The 16,509-nt window shown below is 37.5% G+C and overlaps 1 protein-coding gene across 1 annotated transcript in view; it reads right to left on the minus strand.

Moving 5' to 3' along the window:
* LOC131920420 (transmembrane protease serine 11D-like) overlaps nucleotides 1-10,218 on the minus strand; it is a 63,922-nt gene extending 53,704 nt beyond the window's left edge. The window contains exons 1-2 of the mRNA XM_059274752.1: nucleotides 10,146-10,218; nucleotides 7,493-7,638 (exon numbers count right to left, since the gene is read on the minus strand). Coding sequence (XP_059130735.1) covers nucleotides 7,493-7,638; nucleotides 10,146-10,218 — 219 coding nt within the window. The remainder of the gene's footprint in view (nucleotides 1-7,492; nucleotides 7,639-10,145) is intronic.
* Nucleotides 10,219-16,509: the final 6,291 nt, after the last annotated feature.

The raw sequence follows: 16,509 nt of genomic DNA on the forward strand, positions 1-16,509 counted from the left end.
TTGACAAAAGCTAAAATGCAATTGTATAGCATAGTATTTTTCACAACAACATGCTGAATGATTAGTAGCATTCTGTAGAATGACAGAATATTGGCAACAGAAAGGAACTTCAAAAGTATCTCCTTGTTCTCACACAGATGAAGAAACTGGTATTTGGAGAGAAAGGTGGAACTGCAAAGGTCAGCACTGGGCCCCTTGATGGTCTGCCTCAGATTTTTCTATGAAGCTTTATTTTTTTGTAACCCAGTGTGTGATAGGTACTTCATAAGTATAGTGTTTATTAATGAATGTTGGAAGCACCAATAGCTACTGAGTGCTTGTATGTAACATTCTACCAGACACTGGAAGTGTGATAGAAGATGGCTGAGGTATTGCCCTTGTTTTTAAACACTCGTGTCTCACTTGGATAAGGTCTAGGCATAGCCTCTTCTAAGTATTTCACTGTCATAAAATCGTGCACTTTCATGAAAGCACCCCCCCCTCCAATTTTGTGATTAACAGGACTTTGATTGGTAGTAAATAGAGCAAATGATCAGTATAAGATATATGTAGTATTCAATGCAAAAGAAAAGTTACATTCCAAACCCGTGATTCTGGCTGATGGGTGTCTGTATTCTTGTATCACATGGCTTGCTTATATCAGACATCGTATTTGTATTGCCTTAGCAATCTGACACTGAAGGCCTACTCTGTGGTCTATTTCTCCATCAGAGTCATGGGCAACTCTTCTGCTCAGCGTAGACTGAGAACCACATGCTCACACAGCTGTCCTTTCCTAGAATACTCTTATCTTTCTTTTTCTATCCTTCTCTCAATCTCTTAAATACCTTTTTCTCATTGCTTCATCTTTAATTGCTTAGTGTTGTTTCATGCTGTTTATTTTCTCCAGCTGATCTAATTCAGACAGTTTTAGTTACAACTTAAGCCAATCATGTGCATAAGAACAGAAGGAGTTTGGAAATTGCAAATTGTCATCTGTACCATTCATGATCTGGTTGTGTTGTTAAAAAATCTACATTTAAGATTTGGACAGACAAGGACAACCAAAGTTTATATTTTAAGAAACACTGATGTGTGCATAATTTCTTGACTGTAATGTCCAACTGTAATCTTCACATATCTCCACTTGGCATTTAGCATCAATATTTCCAAGATGAGGTATTTATCTTATCCATTCTAATTCTCACAACCTTCTCTTGACGCGCTTTCACCCTTTTTCATGTTCTTAAATACTGAACCAGCCTTCAGCTGGGCTCAATTCACCAAGAGAGATTTACCCAACAAGTGTCTTCTTCTCTACAGGGAGCCAGAGTTGTCTTTGTGTACTGTCTTGGTCAAGGTTCCTATTTCTGTGAAGAGACACCATGGCCATGACTACTCTTATAATGGGAAACATTTAATTGGAGTGGCTCACTTACAATTTCAGAGGTTTAGTCCATTATCATTATGGTGGAACATGGCAGTATGCAGGTTGACATGTTGCTGGGGAAGGAGTTGAAAAATGGAAAAGAAACTACATCTTGATCCAAAGGCAACAGGAAGTGAACTGTCTTGCTGGCGTAGCTTGAGCATAGGATACCTGAAAGCCCACTCCCACAATGACACACTTCCTCCAAAAAGGTCACACCTACTCCAACAAGGCCACACCTCCTAATAGTGACACTCCCTTTGGGGGCAATTTTCTTTCAAACCACAACATATACTAACACTCTAGCAGAATAATGTTTCTGTTCACAAATCTTTACTAGCACTACACTTCCCTTAGGATATAAACCCAAATCTTTAATTTGGCCTTAAAAGAACAGTGAAATCTGTTCTGTATGCTTTTAAGTTTCTGCTTAAATAACACTTCTTCAGGGAAGTTTTCCACAAACATGTAGATTGATAAGGTTTTCATGGCAATACACATTTCAGTGTCTTCTTACTAACAAAAATTAAATTAAAAATTCTCAGTCACTAATATGGCAGTCTTTTAGCCAATAAGGTTGGTATTTTCAATAAATATTGCCTTGTATGCTGAAATTTCCACAAAACATGTTTCACAGTTGCTTCCATTAATCTTAATTAATCAAAACCCTGAAAGTTTCCTTTGTGACATTACTATAATTAGAATTGGATAGTGATTTGCTTATTTAATATTTTAGTGGTTGTTCTCCCAATAAATAAGACAAGAACAGGGCACAGGTCTTTCATTCTAATTCTGTATATCTAGTATCTAATAGTTTCACAAATGAATTAGGTGCTCAAAATAACATATATGTTCAGGTGATGAGTATATGAAGTGTAATATAAGGAATAATAAGGCAAATACCACAAAGGAGTTATTAAATAAGACAGTTAAGTATGGCGTATTTTGCCATAACTAACTAGCCTACTTTCAACGAAGAAAACTATTTTGCTTTTAAATAAATGGTTATGGTCTTCAGGACTACTAATTGCCTTCAAAACCAGCTTACATAGTATTAAAACCACAAGGAAGAAAGTATTTGTATATCTATAAAATTTTTTAGAAGAGTTTTGCTACTAAGGGTAGGAGATGAGAAATAAAGAAATTTGTTCAAAACAGAAATGTTGGAGGAGGGAAGGACTTTTTTTTAACTGAAGTTAGTTCTGTATATCTTTATACTAATGATAATGTTCCAGCAAAGAACAAAGTTTGTATGTCTTAATTCCTTGAAATGTGAAAGTTAGGCAGACTTACTCTAGTGGAGCCAAACACAGATTTCAGGAGTTACAGAGCAGCTTAAGTTTCAGGGGAAAAAAAAATCAAAATTTTAAAGAAATATCTTGAGAGTGGTTTCTGGTGGTCAAATTTGAAATAGACATGAAATGATTTGCTATAAAATATATAATCCTGGATGATGAATCGGAGCAGATGTTTCTACATTTTATAACGACATCACCACTTCTCCATCCCATACCAACATTAGATGGGTCCCGTGTATTGGTGCCTACCTGCCTAATTTTCATAAAGAAATATACCCTCTGTCTAATGATTCATAGATTTAAGCATGAGTTTTGCAAGCTAAAACAACAAGTCACAAACCAGAATGAAAACAATAGACAAAGGGAAAAACACATGTTTTGCGATCCTGTTTTCAATTTATCTAGTGTTCTTTCAGGAGCTTGTTACAATGTAAGGCATCTGATTGGCTTTGGCACTTCTCGATATTCAGCTAATTGTATCATTAATAGTAACAAAGAAGAAGAAAATGGAAACATGGTTTGTTAGGGAAGAATGGGTTCTGCTAAGACTTGTCTGTTCATGGGATGCTTATTTATCTTAAATCTTTCTTTTAACTGTGCTCTGGATGTCAACTTCTAAACCTTCGTCCTATTTTCTAAACCTCAGCCTCATCTTGTGGTTTTTATGTTATCTGGTGGGTATGAATACTCTTGGTGGACCTAAGAAATTCTGAAAAAACCACATAATTTAAATCAGTAACCATTATTTCACAACACAACTGTTTAGGTTCTAGGGTCTGTACAAGGGTTTCTGTCCTCAGAGACAAGAACATGAACAAAGGAACAAGTCATGTGTGCAACATTCAGGAGAGGGCAGCTTGGATGAAATCTGAGAGTGTAATTTGTATAAGAGAGCAAACAAATCTTCCATGAAAACCCATTGTCAAACAAAAATAATTCAGAATTACCTGAGGATACATCTAAATTTAGGTAAAAGTTGCATATAATTACTTAAAAATATATTATAAAAAATCTGTTCCCTTTTCCCCACCTGACTTGATGCCCTGATCTCTCAGAGTAAGTAGAAGAATTGGGAAATTGGAATTTGATAAAAAGAATTCCCTAGGCCTTATGAGCACATTCCTCACACCCTGGAAGTTCTTAGCTTTACTCAGGCTGATGGCGTGCACTCTTTCCCAGCCATACTTTCTCACGTTTCAGAATTCAGCCAATTTTGCATAATTATTGATTGTAGATATTTCATGGTAATAAAAAAATAGAAAAATGATTGCAGTAGATACAGCTTGTTTAAGAGACAATATGTAGTCAAAAGTACAGTCTGTGGAAATAAAATTTCCAAGAGAAATATGAAGTAATTTATTTTTATGTTATTGTTTGAAATGTAGACTGCCACCTATTTCCCACATATCTATAGGTATACTCAAATAGATATAATTGTGCATGAGTTTTTGTTATTCAACATGATTTTGATTTTTGATTCTTCTATTTCTAATGTTCTAAAGAACAATTCTACTGCACTTATACCTAAACAGTACTCTTGCTTTAATTGATCCTTTTTTTAACATAGCCTGCCAGGTAGGGTGGTCTGTCTCTTCTTCTATGCTGATGGAAAAGCAATATATAGAATATATATAAACTTATGCAATGATTTTCATTGTGTTAACTAAGTTTGTTAACTTAGTGGGAAGGTTGTTAAATAAGTTTGTTAATTAAGTACCGTCTGAAGGCTGGTTATGAGACAGTTTTTTTGTGTAAAAGTTTATGAAAATAATTTTTCATCAACCAGAAGGAAAATTGGAGCAATAACAATTTTCTTAAATAGTAGTAGCAATATTTACTAAAAAATTGAAATATCATTATTGCATAAAATATAGAGAACTCTTGCCTTTACTTTTTTAGAAAGAACCTTAGGGTTCATGACATATTCAGTAGCCAGTGATGACACCAGTAGAAATCAAAATAGTTAATTTTCAAAAAGCTCTAAAGCAACAGAGCAAGTTTTTTACTGATTATGTTTTAATAATCACAGTTCAGTTTTTGAAGACTGAAACATGACCAATAAAATACTTCCTTCTTTAAAGAGAATGTAGTAATGCTAAATCATCTCCTTAGGTTTATTCATTTGGTTTGAAAAAATGTCCCCAAACAGAGAAGCAGCCAGGCGTGCTAGCTAAACAGCATTAGGCATGTTACTTAAACAATCCCCAACAGCTTCACGCAAGTTTTCAGAGAAGTGACTGTAATTGCTTTATACAGCCCCAAATTCTTAAACATCTATGTATTTCACATGCTTTAAGACACAGTCAAACTTGTAAAGCTATAGAGGCAAAAGCAGATCTTCCTTACCTATACATTTTACTCCTGAATAAAGATGAGGTCTTTTCTTCTGAGTGTCCAACTGCTCTGAGATTCCCACTCAGCTGAGTGACTCTTTCGTGCTATGTGTACCTGAAGCCAAAGGAGGAAATCCCATGTAATTAAAACCTAACTTGTAAAACAAGTCTCAAAGAATCAACTTGAACCAATAGTGTGACTTGTGGACCAGAATCTGAGACCAGAAAACCTCACAAATTAGAAACAATCCCAGTTATTCTGGTAAATTATGAATACACATGATTACAGGTGGGAGGTGTTTTCACAATCCTGTGACCACTTCACATGTCACAGTCGTTTTTATTCAGGAGGACGTGCTTATTATCTGCTTATTATTGTAAGCTTCACTCCTCAGAAGAGAAATTCAAGGATGATCAGAAAATGTGTCCCATACATTGGCAGGCACCTCCTCTGAATATGCTTTTCTCTATGATAAAATATTTCCCCCCTCTTAATCTGTAAAACAGAGATACAGAGAAGGACTTGAGCAGACAGGACACACGTTATGGGATAAGTGAGTATAAAAGTTGAAATTAAAACATGCCTACTCTTATTCTAAATATTGTCTCCTGAAAAAGCATCTTAGCCCAATGATACTAGAAGATAAGTAAGCAGAAAAAGAGAGTACACATGAGTGGAGGATTAGGGGAAGAATTTGAGATTAGGAGTAGTGTTTACAGGGAGGAGATGAATCTGAGAAAATACAGAGGCAAGAATAGTATGGAAAGGCATTTCTGTCTGATATGTTGGTAAAGTTGGATGGCTATACTGGGATTACTTCCTAGGAAATAATAAATGCTGAAGAGTTGAAATGGAATACAATCAGACTGGTATCAGAACTTGAATTCCAGTCTTAACTTTTTCACCAATTGTGTGACTTGAGGAGGAAAAGCTAGTCTAGGTGTCTAAGTCACTGGTAAGCATTTACTTAGCATTCATGCAGTCCTAGATTCAGGTATTAGTACCAAAAATAAAAAAGGCAGAAACAAAATGTATTCCTTCATGAGTTTCTGAAACGGAAAGCTGAAGAGGTTCTTAGAAAAGGCTCTTGACTTTATCTTATATGTAATTGATAGGCAATTGCCAACTTACAGGGCTTCAATCTAACAAGTGATCAGTCACACGTTTTAAGATTGAATGTGCAGCCAGGTGGTGGTGGCACACGCCTTTAATCCCAGCACTTGGGAGGCAGAGGCAGGTAGATCTCTGTGAGTTTGAGGCCAGCCTGGGATACAGAGTGAGTTCCAGGACAGGCTCCAAAGCTACACAGAGAAACCCTGTCTCCAAAAAAAAAAAGAAAGATTGAATGTGCAGTTTAGATAACACTGCCAGGACCCTTTGTCTTATGCCTGATTCTACACTTAGTGTTTTGAATAAAATGAATGAGATACATTTTAAAAATTAAACATATTTGCAGAAAAATTAAACATATTAACTGAAAACTTTTCATTTACTTGCCAACATCATTATTCATTTACAGACCTTTTCAACACATTTCAATATTGTCATGGTATAAAAATTTACATTGTATTTTAATAATGTTATTTCATGAGAATCTTCTGATTTCTAATTCTTAGAGTATCATATTTCTAACTTACTTTAATATAATTTCAAACTCAATAAATAGTACCTACATTTATCAGTTTCTGGCAATTTAATGTTTATATAATAAAAGATGAATTATATTACACTGAGTGGGTTCATCAATAATACTGAAACTGCTTTTCTAATATGGAGTGTTTTGAGTATTTTCTATTACAGATGATTCTTTCAATGCTACCTTCATGAACACAATATTTCTGTTTTACTCAGCTACTGTTTTTGACTTAAAATACATTGAGAAGTCATATTGGACCAAATAAGTGGCAATGTTGTCTTTGAAGTAACAGTTATCCTCCTGCCTCAACCTCTAGGATTTGAAAAGCTATCTGTTTCCATTTACAACGATTTCTTCTAAAAGGAAGCTCTTTCTCCTACATCTTTGAATTCCTAGAGTATTTATCAATAGTCTTTTTTTTTAACCAAATAGGTGCCTATTTAACACAAACTGTTTGAATGCTTCCTATCTTATTATCCTAGCATACGTTTATTGCTATTATTGGTTACACCCGTCACAACAGAACTTGAAAATGAGTCAAGGGAGTGGCATGGGGAAAACTGTATTCAGTCTGAAAGGGACTTCCTGCAAGCTTACAATGAGCTCAACACAGCAAGGGAGGTGGAGCTGGTGAGACCAAGTAATTGTTCATAATAGGAACTAGTTTCAAAGGTGTTGACTCTTAACCTTCAGATCCACAGGGAGTGGTAGGATAAACCTTGGCCTATTCTGTTCTTAAGGGATAGTCTCATTCTTAACCAAAAAGAATAGGGAATGTAGAATTGTATTATACACAAAGCATAGGAATGAACTCACCATTAGGCTTGGTTTTAGTCCTATAGATGTATAATTCCCAAGGCAACCTGCCAAGTTGATTGACACATCCTTCAAGGTGCTAGTAGAGATCACGTAGCTTGAAGAAGGTGGACCTGTGTAGAAGATATGGACATTGGCATTTTTGCCTGATGGGGTGAAAGAGAGAGGTTGTGACTAAAAGAGTATCTCTAAGTCACTTACTTTTAAGCTTTGGAATAGTTATCGGCTAGTATCTGTTGTATTGGGTGAGATGGAAGGATGACTCATTCAGTGGAGCTCATCAAAACATTATGAGTAAAAATCAAAAGAAAACCCAGCAACAACCTGAAGCTGATGATCTAATAAGGTGTGGACCAATACTTTTTTCTTTGTTTTTGGAGTTTATTTATTCATCTAGTTCAGGGAAATACAGGCATATGCCTATGGATGTTCATGAATTTGTTATAACCTCCTTTACAGAGTTACTGTAATGATAGAAAATAATTATAAAAGAAAAGAAAACAGAAAAATAAATAAGGCGGGAAAGCAGAAAATAAAAATAAAGGTCATACAACTTCCACACCTAGGGCTGGCTCAACAGTCATTGCCAATGAGGGGTGGAAACACGTATGAGCCAGAGGATCAGAGAGTTTGCTGAGACTGTGTCTCCTAGAAATGTCAGAAGCTACACCTGTCTTACCAACATGACTGCCTAAACATGAGCTAGACAACAATGACGCTAACAGACCTGCTATAGATGTGGAGGAATCTTACGAGGCCTTAACCACACGAACACAGAGAACTACAGGCAACCAAGGAGTGCTGAGAGTGGGCAAAATAGTCTTCCCCGAGAAAGAACATACCAGGTGCTTATCCATACCAAATAGTCATCCCTGAAAACATACATGTAAGTAAAATTATGCAGACTGAGATGGTTATATTTAGGAATATGTTTGTGTGTGTATACATATATGTATGCAACAACAATGAATGAAAAAAGAAGTGATAAATTTAAAAGAGCAAAGAAGCATATATGGGAAGGTTTGGAGAGAGAAAAGGAAATGGGAAAATGATATAATTATATTGTAATCTCCAAAATGTGAAAGAAATATTTTTAAAAAAAGTTAATGGATTACCCACCCAAAGAAAGTTGTAAAATGATATTTAATTACAAATACTTTCATTCATTATAAATATTAGCTTAAAATTGGGTAATAATTGGATTTTTAAAATGTAAACAAATTTAATTTTATGGATTGTAACTGTGACTTGTATGTAATTAGAAATAAGAGGGATGGGTAATAATACTGTATTTCAAAGAGTTTTGTTGATTGAGACTGGAAAAACTTTTTTGGAAAGGGACTCTTAAATAACAGCTTGGCTCTTTCATTCACTATCCAACAAGTCTTAGAAAATGATTTCTCCCTCTAAATATTGTGATTATACTTTTCTTACCTGTATAAATGGAGTTTAAATATCATTCTCATAGAGTTATGAAAATTAAATTCAGCCAAATGAAATGTGACTTATGAGCGTCAGCTCCAGGCAGGCTAAGTCCTTGGCAATGCAGCCATTCCTTCGATAGGAGCACTCAAGACTGTGTGTGCTCATTTAGGGGTCATAGTCACTGAGGTGTTGTAGGATATTATTTTAAGGTGTTTTACTTTTTGTTTATGTTGCATTTGTTTAACTCTGAAGCTGTGTTACTGTGCCTGTCTAAAATACCTGCTGGCCTAATAAAGAGCTGAACAGCCAATAGCGAGGCAGGAGAAAGGATAGGTGGGGCTGGCAGGCAGAGAGAATAAGAAGGAGAAGTCTTGGTGGAAAAAAGAAGAAAGAGCAAGAGAACAAGGAGAAGAGGACATCAGGAGCCAGCCACCCAGCCACAGAGCCACACAGCCAGCCACAGAGTAAGAATGAAAGTAAGATAAACAGAAGTAAGAAAAGGAAAAAGCTCAGAGGAAAAGACAGATGGAATAATTTAAGTTAAGAAGAGCTGGCAAGAAACAAGCCAAGCTAAGGCTGGACATTTACAATTAAGAATAAGCCTCCGTGAGTGATTTATTTGGGAGCTGGGTGATCCCCCCTGCCAAAGAGCCAAACCAAATAAGAACACTTAAGTGCAGAAGACTCATACAGCTTGCACGTGGCCCTCCTCACACTTACGCATTATTTTGATTGAAGTCATTCTTGTCCTTAAAGCATCCATACAAGCATGGTTAAAGAAGCATTGTCCTTACACTCTGGCGTGGCTGTCATGCCGGCGGTCAACTATTCTCTTGCGTGTTCTCCTGATACTACTTTTAACAGGTTTTCACAGTAAGTTCTGAAAGAAGTGTCGTAGTGATAGACATTTATTTTTACCTTGTTAAAGGAAAAGAATCAATCATTTGTCCTTTTCAAGTCCTCCTTAAGCTGCGTATTACTTTTCTCCTATAAAAGGTGTGATGGTTAATCTTGACTGAACTGCTGAAACGTAAAATCACCTAGGAGACAAACTCTGAGTGTGTCGATGAGGGTGTTTCCAGGGAGGTTCAACTGAAGTGGGGAGACTCACCAGGAAGGTGGGCGGTACCATTGCATGCACTGGGACCCCAGAGCCAATGAAGAGGGTGAACAAATAGAGAACCAACATTCACCTCTCTCTGCTCCCTGCCTGCTGATGAAATATTACTTGCTGCCAAGCCATTGCCACCACAGCTAGAGCCACTGTCACTGTCACGGCTCCCCTCACACTCATGGACCATGTCCTCAAGCTGTGAGCCGAACAAACCCATCTTTCTTTGCATTCCTTTGGTCTGGTATCTGATTACAGCAGTGGAAAATGGCGCGGAGTGAGGTCATCGCTGTGGTAAACCTGATCATGTACTTTTAGGCTTTTGAAACAGTTTGTTTCTTGTTTTTGATTTGTTTTGCAGGGGAGGGATGGGAAGTATGAGAGAGCTTGGAGCTATGGGCTTGAGAAGCCCTAGACCATCCTAAGCAGAGAATAATTAGGCCGTTCTAACTGGTGCTTGGAAGACCGGAACGGCAAGAGAAATATGGAAAATGGGGGCCCAACTCATGAGTTTTCAAAAGAGAGTGAGAGTTCTGTCAGGAACCAGGTTGGGGTCCATTCCTGTTATATTCTGGCAAAGAATCCTAGAAGGCAGAATATGAAGCAGAAAGTTATGAAAAATGTACAGTTTGTTGAGGAAAGGTCTGTCAATAAATTGAAAGTTGCAGATAAGGGAGGTGTTGAAAACTAGCTACAACTGTTAAATAGACCAGCCCTCTTTTTTTTTTTTTTTCATCTACCTGTTTTACATCCTGGCCACAGCTCCCTCCCCAATCCTACCCTCCCAGTGTTCACACTGGCGCCAACGCCCCCTATCCCCACCCTCCCACGCCCCCACTACCCCACCCCCACCCCCACTCCCACTCCCAAATGCTCAGACGGAATAGGTAGGAAGTCTTCAAGAGAAACCTTAAATTGTGCCCTAAATTACCAGGATAATTTCCCAAATGCAAGACTCCACATATTATAGGCTCCAACTTATGAAAATACAAATTTACTTAAAAGGAGAGAGCCTAAACTGAGCATGCTACTGAAGATAAAACAATTTCCTGTTCAAAAAAGACTGCCTGGAGGTGTTTTCTAAATTTCAGCTACTAAGGTACACAAAGGTCATTGATAAGTGAATCGTACACTACGTCTTGAACAGACAGAAGAACTTGGTAGCATTATCCACACAGTTCTAGCTTCATAGGCAGGCAGAGTGTTGAGTTCTCAGGTGATGGGGGTTTGCACCAAGGTTACAGGCAGTGTGTGATGGGGACAAATTCCCTGCAAAGAGGCCCAGAGAAGCCATTGTGTGAAGCTGTGAGGATAAAGCCTAAGTTGTAATGAAGATTTTAGGATTCTAGAGATTGCAGATCTGTGGGACATCAACCCAGAAAAGTCATAGATGCAGACTTGAACTGGTCCAAGAGAGAGGCTACATATAATACCAGAGAACTGAGCAGGTCCAGCTACCCAAAACTGCTGAAACTCAGTGATGCCTTTAATAGCCCCTGATGGGGCTTAGAGAGCCACAGAATTGGGTGGTTTTCCTGCTGGCTTCTGGACTTGCTCTGGCCTGATCTTTCCTAGCTATGTTCCTATTCTTCCCTTTTGAAATGGGGATGTTTATCTGGTGCCATTGGACATTAGAAGTACATAACTTATACCTTTTATTTGACAGGGACTTACAATTAAAAGATTATCTGAGACTCTGCACTTAACATGTTTCAACTATTTGTCACTGTTAAAAGAGTTTGTAGAAGCCCAGCCTACTATGTTGACTGCCTATAAATCTCTAGACAGCCCACAGGGCCAACTAAGAACACTCCCAAGCCCACCCCACCTTGCTTCCTGTCCAGAAAGCTTCAGCAAGACTTTAGGTGCTGTGGGATGTTCTGTATGGCAAATGTGTTGCTCTGATTGGTCAATAAATAAAACACTGATTGGTCAGTGGCTAGGCAGGAAGTATAGGCGGGACTAACAGAGAAGAGAAAAGAAAGAACAGGAAGGCAGAAGGAGTCACTGCCAGCCGCCACCAGGACAAGCAGCATGTGAAGATGCCGGTAAGCCACGAGCCATGTGGCAAGGTATAGATTTATGGAAATGGATTAATTTAAGCTATAAGAACAGTTAGCAAGAAGCCTGCCATGGCCATACAGTTTGTAAGCAATATAAGTCTCTGTGTTTACTTGGTTGGGTCTGAGCAGCTGTGGGACTGGCGAGTGACAAAGATTTGTCCTGACTGTGGGCCAGGCAGGAAAACTCTAGCTACATTTAGGGTTAAGAGATTTCTCTGCCCCCCTCAGGAATCTCCCAAGCCAATCCCATTCTGCAAAATACTAGGAAAACTCCAGCTAGCCCATGAAGGCTTGGTAAGAGTTCTCCTTGCCACCCTAAGGAATTCTCTAAGCACTGACATCATGACCTATGAGGCCCTAGCAAGAGCTCCCCTTCAGCCCCTCACCCCTGGAAATCTCAAACCAACTCTGCTCCACTGACAGCCTTCTCCATATCAAAGCTACATATCAAATGCACAACTAACAATCTAATCCTCTATGCCCAGGTCCAATCACAAAACACTAGCAATACAAAATACCAATATAACACATGTTGTTTTCCCCCACACAACTAATTCCATAGTCATGATCCCCATTAAGAACAACTTGGATGAAACTTAAAAAAAAATCAAATTCAAAAGAACATTTTTAAGCTTGCTCGAAGAGTTGAAAACAACCATAAACACCTGAATGAACTTAAAGAAACAGAAATAAACTGACTGAAGCTCAAGAAAACACAAACAGTTGAATGAAATTCAGAGGGAAATTCAGAATATGAAAGTATAATTCAATAATGGGATAGAAATAATGAAGAAAACCCCAATTAAAATGGACTTGGAAATGAAAATTTTAACAAACCAGTTAATATTCTTGGATATAGCCTTTCTAACAGAATGGACTACGTAGAACACAGAATATTAAGACTTGGAGACAAAGTAGAAAAATTGGATCATTCAATCAAATTTTAAAAATCTGATATGAACAGAATATATAGAATCTTTGGGAAACCATGATAAGACCATGTCTACAAACTATAGTCATAAAAAAGGTAAAGGAGTTTCTAATCAAAGTCATAAAAACTCCTGTGAAGTCAGTATTAATCCAGCACTAAAAACTTATAAAGACATAACAACAACAAACTATACACCAATATCATTGATGAATGTACATGAAAAAGTCTCTACAAAATGCCTGCAAAACCTCAGTCCTGAACCCAGCATTCTACAATATCAAACTACTAGGAAAAATTTTCCCAATGGTTTGACTGTGGTAGGAATGTTATGCGGAGTAACTAATTGATTCCTGGTTGGATTTCAGGCCTGTTCTACAAAAGGAAATTCAATGCTTGGTAAGGTAATCCTGGTCCAAAGCTCATAGCTATCATTGATTGATGTCATTGATTGATCCTTGTAGGGAATCTATGGTTTTGCCTGATGGTCATGCTGCTAAATAATCTTCTAAATATATTTATGTTTACAACCATAGATCTGTGCTACTTTAAATCATGGTCAGAGAAACTATATTTTTCAGTTTTCAGAGCCATAAGCACTGCATCTTTATCATCTTCCTTTACCAAAAGTTCATTACAGAAGAAGGGGTGGAGAGAATATTAGAACAAGAAGACAGGGAATAGTGCTGGGAAATGCTATCTTCTGGATATGGTGTGGCCATTGGACTCATGAACTGACAGTAGATGTAATTGCCTACAAGACCTGCACAAGTTCAAATTGATCAGAATTCCAGCATGGATGAGGGTGGGGCTCCTGAGTCTCCACATCTGTCCTAGGAGCTATTAGCTATTAGTCGATGATGTTGTGGGAAAGGGAGAGACATTTTTATCTTTGGGAGTATGAGCATTGGCAGATAGCTTCAGTAGATGGCTCCACATCTGTGCCCATGTAGACAGCACTATTTACTCAGTGGAGTATAAAAAAAGATGACACCAAGTCTGGAAACACATGTGTTACAGGCTTAAAAACAATTGGGAGACAATAGGAGTAGATATGATAAAAATATATATTGTGCAAATGTATGCCATTTTCAAAGAATAAATAAAAATATTATTTAAAATGTCTTACAAACCTGGACATATCAAAAGTATCATTCACTATGAGCAAGTTGACTTTATACCATGACATGGTTGGTTCAATATACTCAAATTCATCAATGAAATAGAAGAATGAACTTAAGAATGAACTTAAAGATAGGAACCACTTGATCATCTCAATAGATACAGAAAATACCTTTGACAAAATCCAATATTCTTTCACAGTAAAGCCCTGAAGACAGTAGGGTTTGAGGGAATGTATTTTAACACAATAGAGAAAATATATAACAAAGATAGCCTACAGCATCTTTTTTTTTCTCAAGACAGGATTTCTCTGTGTAGCTTTGGTGCCTTTCCTGGAACTCACTCTGTAGCCCAGGCTGGCCTCGAACTCACAGAGATCCACCTGCCTCTGCCTCCTGAGTTCTGGGATTAAAGGTGTGCGCCACCACTGCCCAGCTAGCCTACAGCATCTTAAATGGAGAAAAACTTGAAGCAATTTTGTAAAAATCAGCAACAAGACATGGCTGTCCACTGTTTACACACCTACTCAATATAGTGCTTGAAATCTTAGCTAGAGCAATAAAAAATAGACAAGGAAATAAAAGATTTATAATAGGAAAAGAAAAGTTAAAGTATTCCTCTTTGTAGATGATATGATTCTATGTATAAGAGACCCAAAAGACTACCCCAGAAAACTCTTAGAACTGATCAATAGTTTCAGTAATGTGGCAGTATACGAAATTAAGATACAGAATTCAACAGCCTTTCTATATAGTAATGACAATTACACTGAAAAAGAAATAAGGAAAATAATTCCGTTCACCCTAGCTTCAAAAATAGCAAAGTACTTTGGAAATCAGTGCTCAAGGATTGATAGAGTTAATACTGTGAAAAATGACTATCCTATAAAAAGCAATGTATAGATTCAATGCAATCCAAATTAAAATTTCCTATGAAATTATTCACAGAAATAAAAAACAATCTTTAAAAAATATACAGAATTATAATGACCTTGGATAGCCAAGGCAATGCTGAACAAAAAGAATAATGCTAGAGGCATTGCCACACCCAATATCAAGTTGGGCATATATCCAAAGGATTCTATATCCTGCTACAGAGACACCATGTTTATTGCTTACTCTGTCACAATAGGTAAAAAATAGAATCAGTTTAGCTGTCCATCAACTAATGAATGGATGATGAAAATGTGATACACATACACAATGTAATCTTCCTCAGCTGTAAAGTAAAATGAAATTATGAATTTTGCTGATGAAAGGATGGGACTGGGAAAAAAATATTGAGTGAAGTAACCCAGGCAGAGAAAGCAAAGTACCACATGCTTTCCTTCATATTTGGATCCTAGTTTTGATTCTCTAGTTCTTTATGCTCAACTGGAGTACTTGTTTAAGTCCATCAGGAGGATGCCCTAGGTAGGGGAGAAAAGTAGAATGTAGGGACTATGAAAATATTTGTAGAGAGAATACTAGGAGTGAATAAGTTGAAGTAGGATTGGGATGGGAGGCTGGGAGATGAATGGTGGTAAGGGAGGATCAACCAAATCAAAAAATGTTGAAGAAAGTCACAGGGAAACCTAATAACTTATAACCCAACTAGAAGTATATAATTCAGTAAATGCAAAGGATGCTCTGACTGAAAATCTCTATAATTACATTCCTAGGAGTGATTAGAACAAGCACCCTAATACCAGGGATGGAAAACTTCCTTATGAGTTGTTGGCTAAAGAAATAATACAGGTTCCTGCCATGCCTCTTAGTTGATGTAGTAGTTCTTTTTCTATTGCTTTGATAAAATCACTGACCAAAGAAACTTGTAGAATGTTTTATCTGGGCTCATAATTCCAGGGGGATAAGAGTCTATCACCATCACAGTAAGGGAGTCATGGCAGCAGGCAGGCATGACAGCTGGAGTAGTAAGCTGAGAATTCACATCTTGAACCACAAGCACGAGGCAGAGAGAATAACTGGGATTGACTGGAGTCTTGAAACTCTCAAAGCCTGACACACTTCTCCCAACAAGGCCTCCCCACAAAAGCTCTACCAACTGTGGAGGGGGCATTTTCATTCAAATCAGCATTGTTGCTGCTGGGAACTGAAGACTCTGTTGCTGAAGCTAACACACACACACACACACACACACACACACACACACACACACACACGGCAGAGGAGGTCACTGGACTGCTAGGGGGAACTTAATATTGTTTTAAACTAAACAGACATAACATAAATAGCATAAAATACGTGTGTTTATACTCATGAGCAAACGATACTCTCAGCCTTATCAGAGAAGCTTCCCTTTTCAGTGAATTGTGGTGAATGTAGAGACTTAAGACTGCTTATGGCATTGACAACAAGTGACAGTTGAT

The sequence above is a fragment of the Peromyscus eremicus genome, chromosome 10 (assembly GCF_949786415.1).
Source record: "Peromyscus eremicus chromosome 10, PerEre_H2_v1, whole genome shotgun sequence".
NCBI classification, from domain to species: domain Eukaryota; kingdom Metazoa; phylum Chordata; class Mammalia; order Rodentia; family Cricetidae; genus Peromyscus; species Peromyscus eremicus.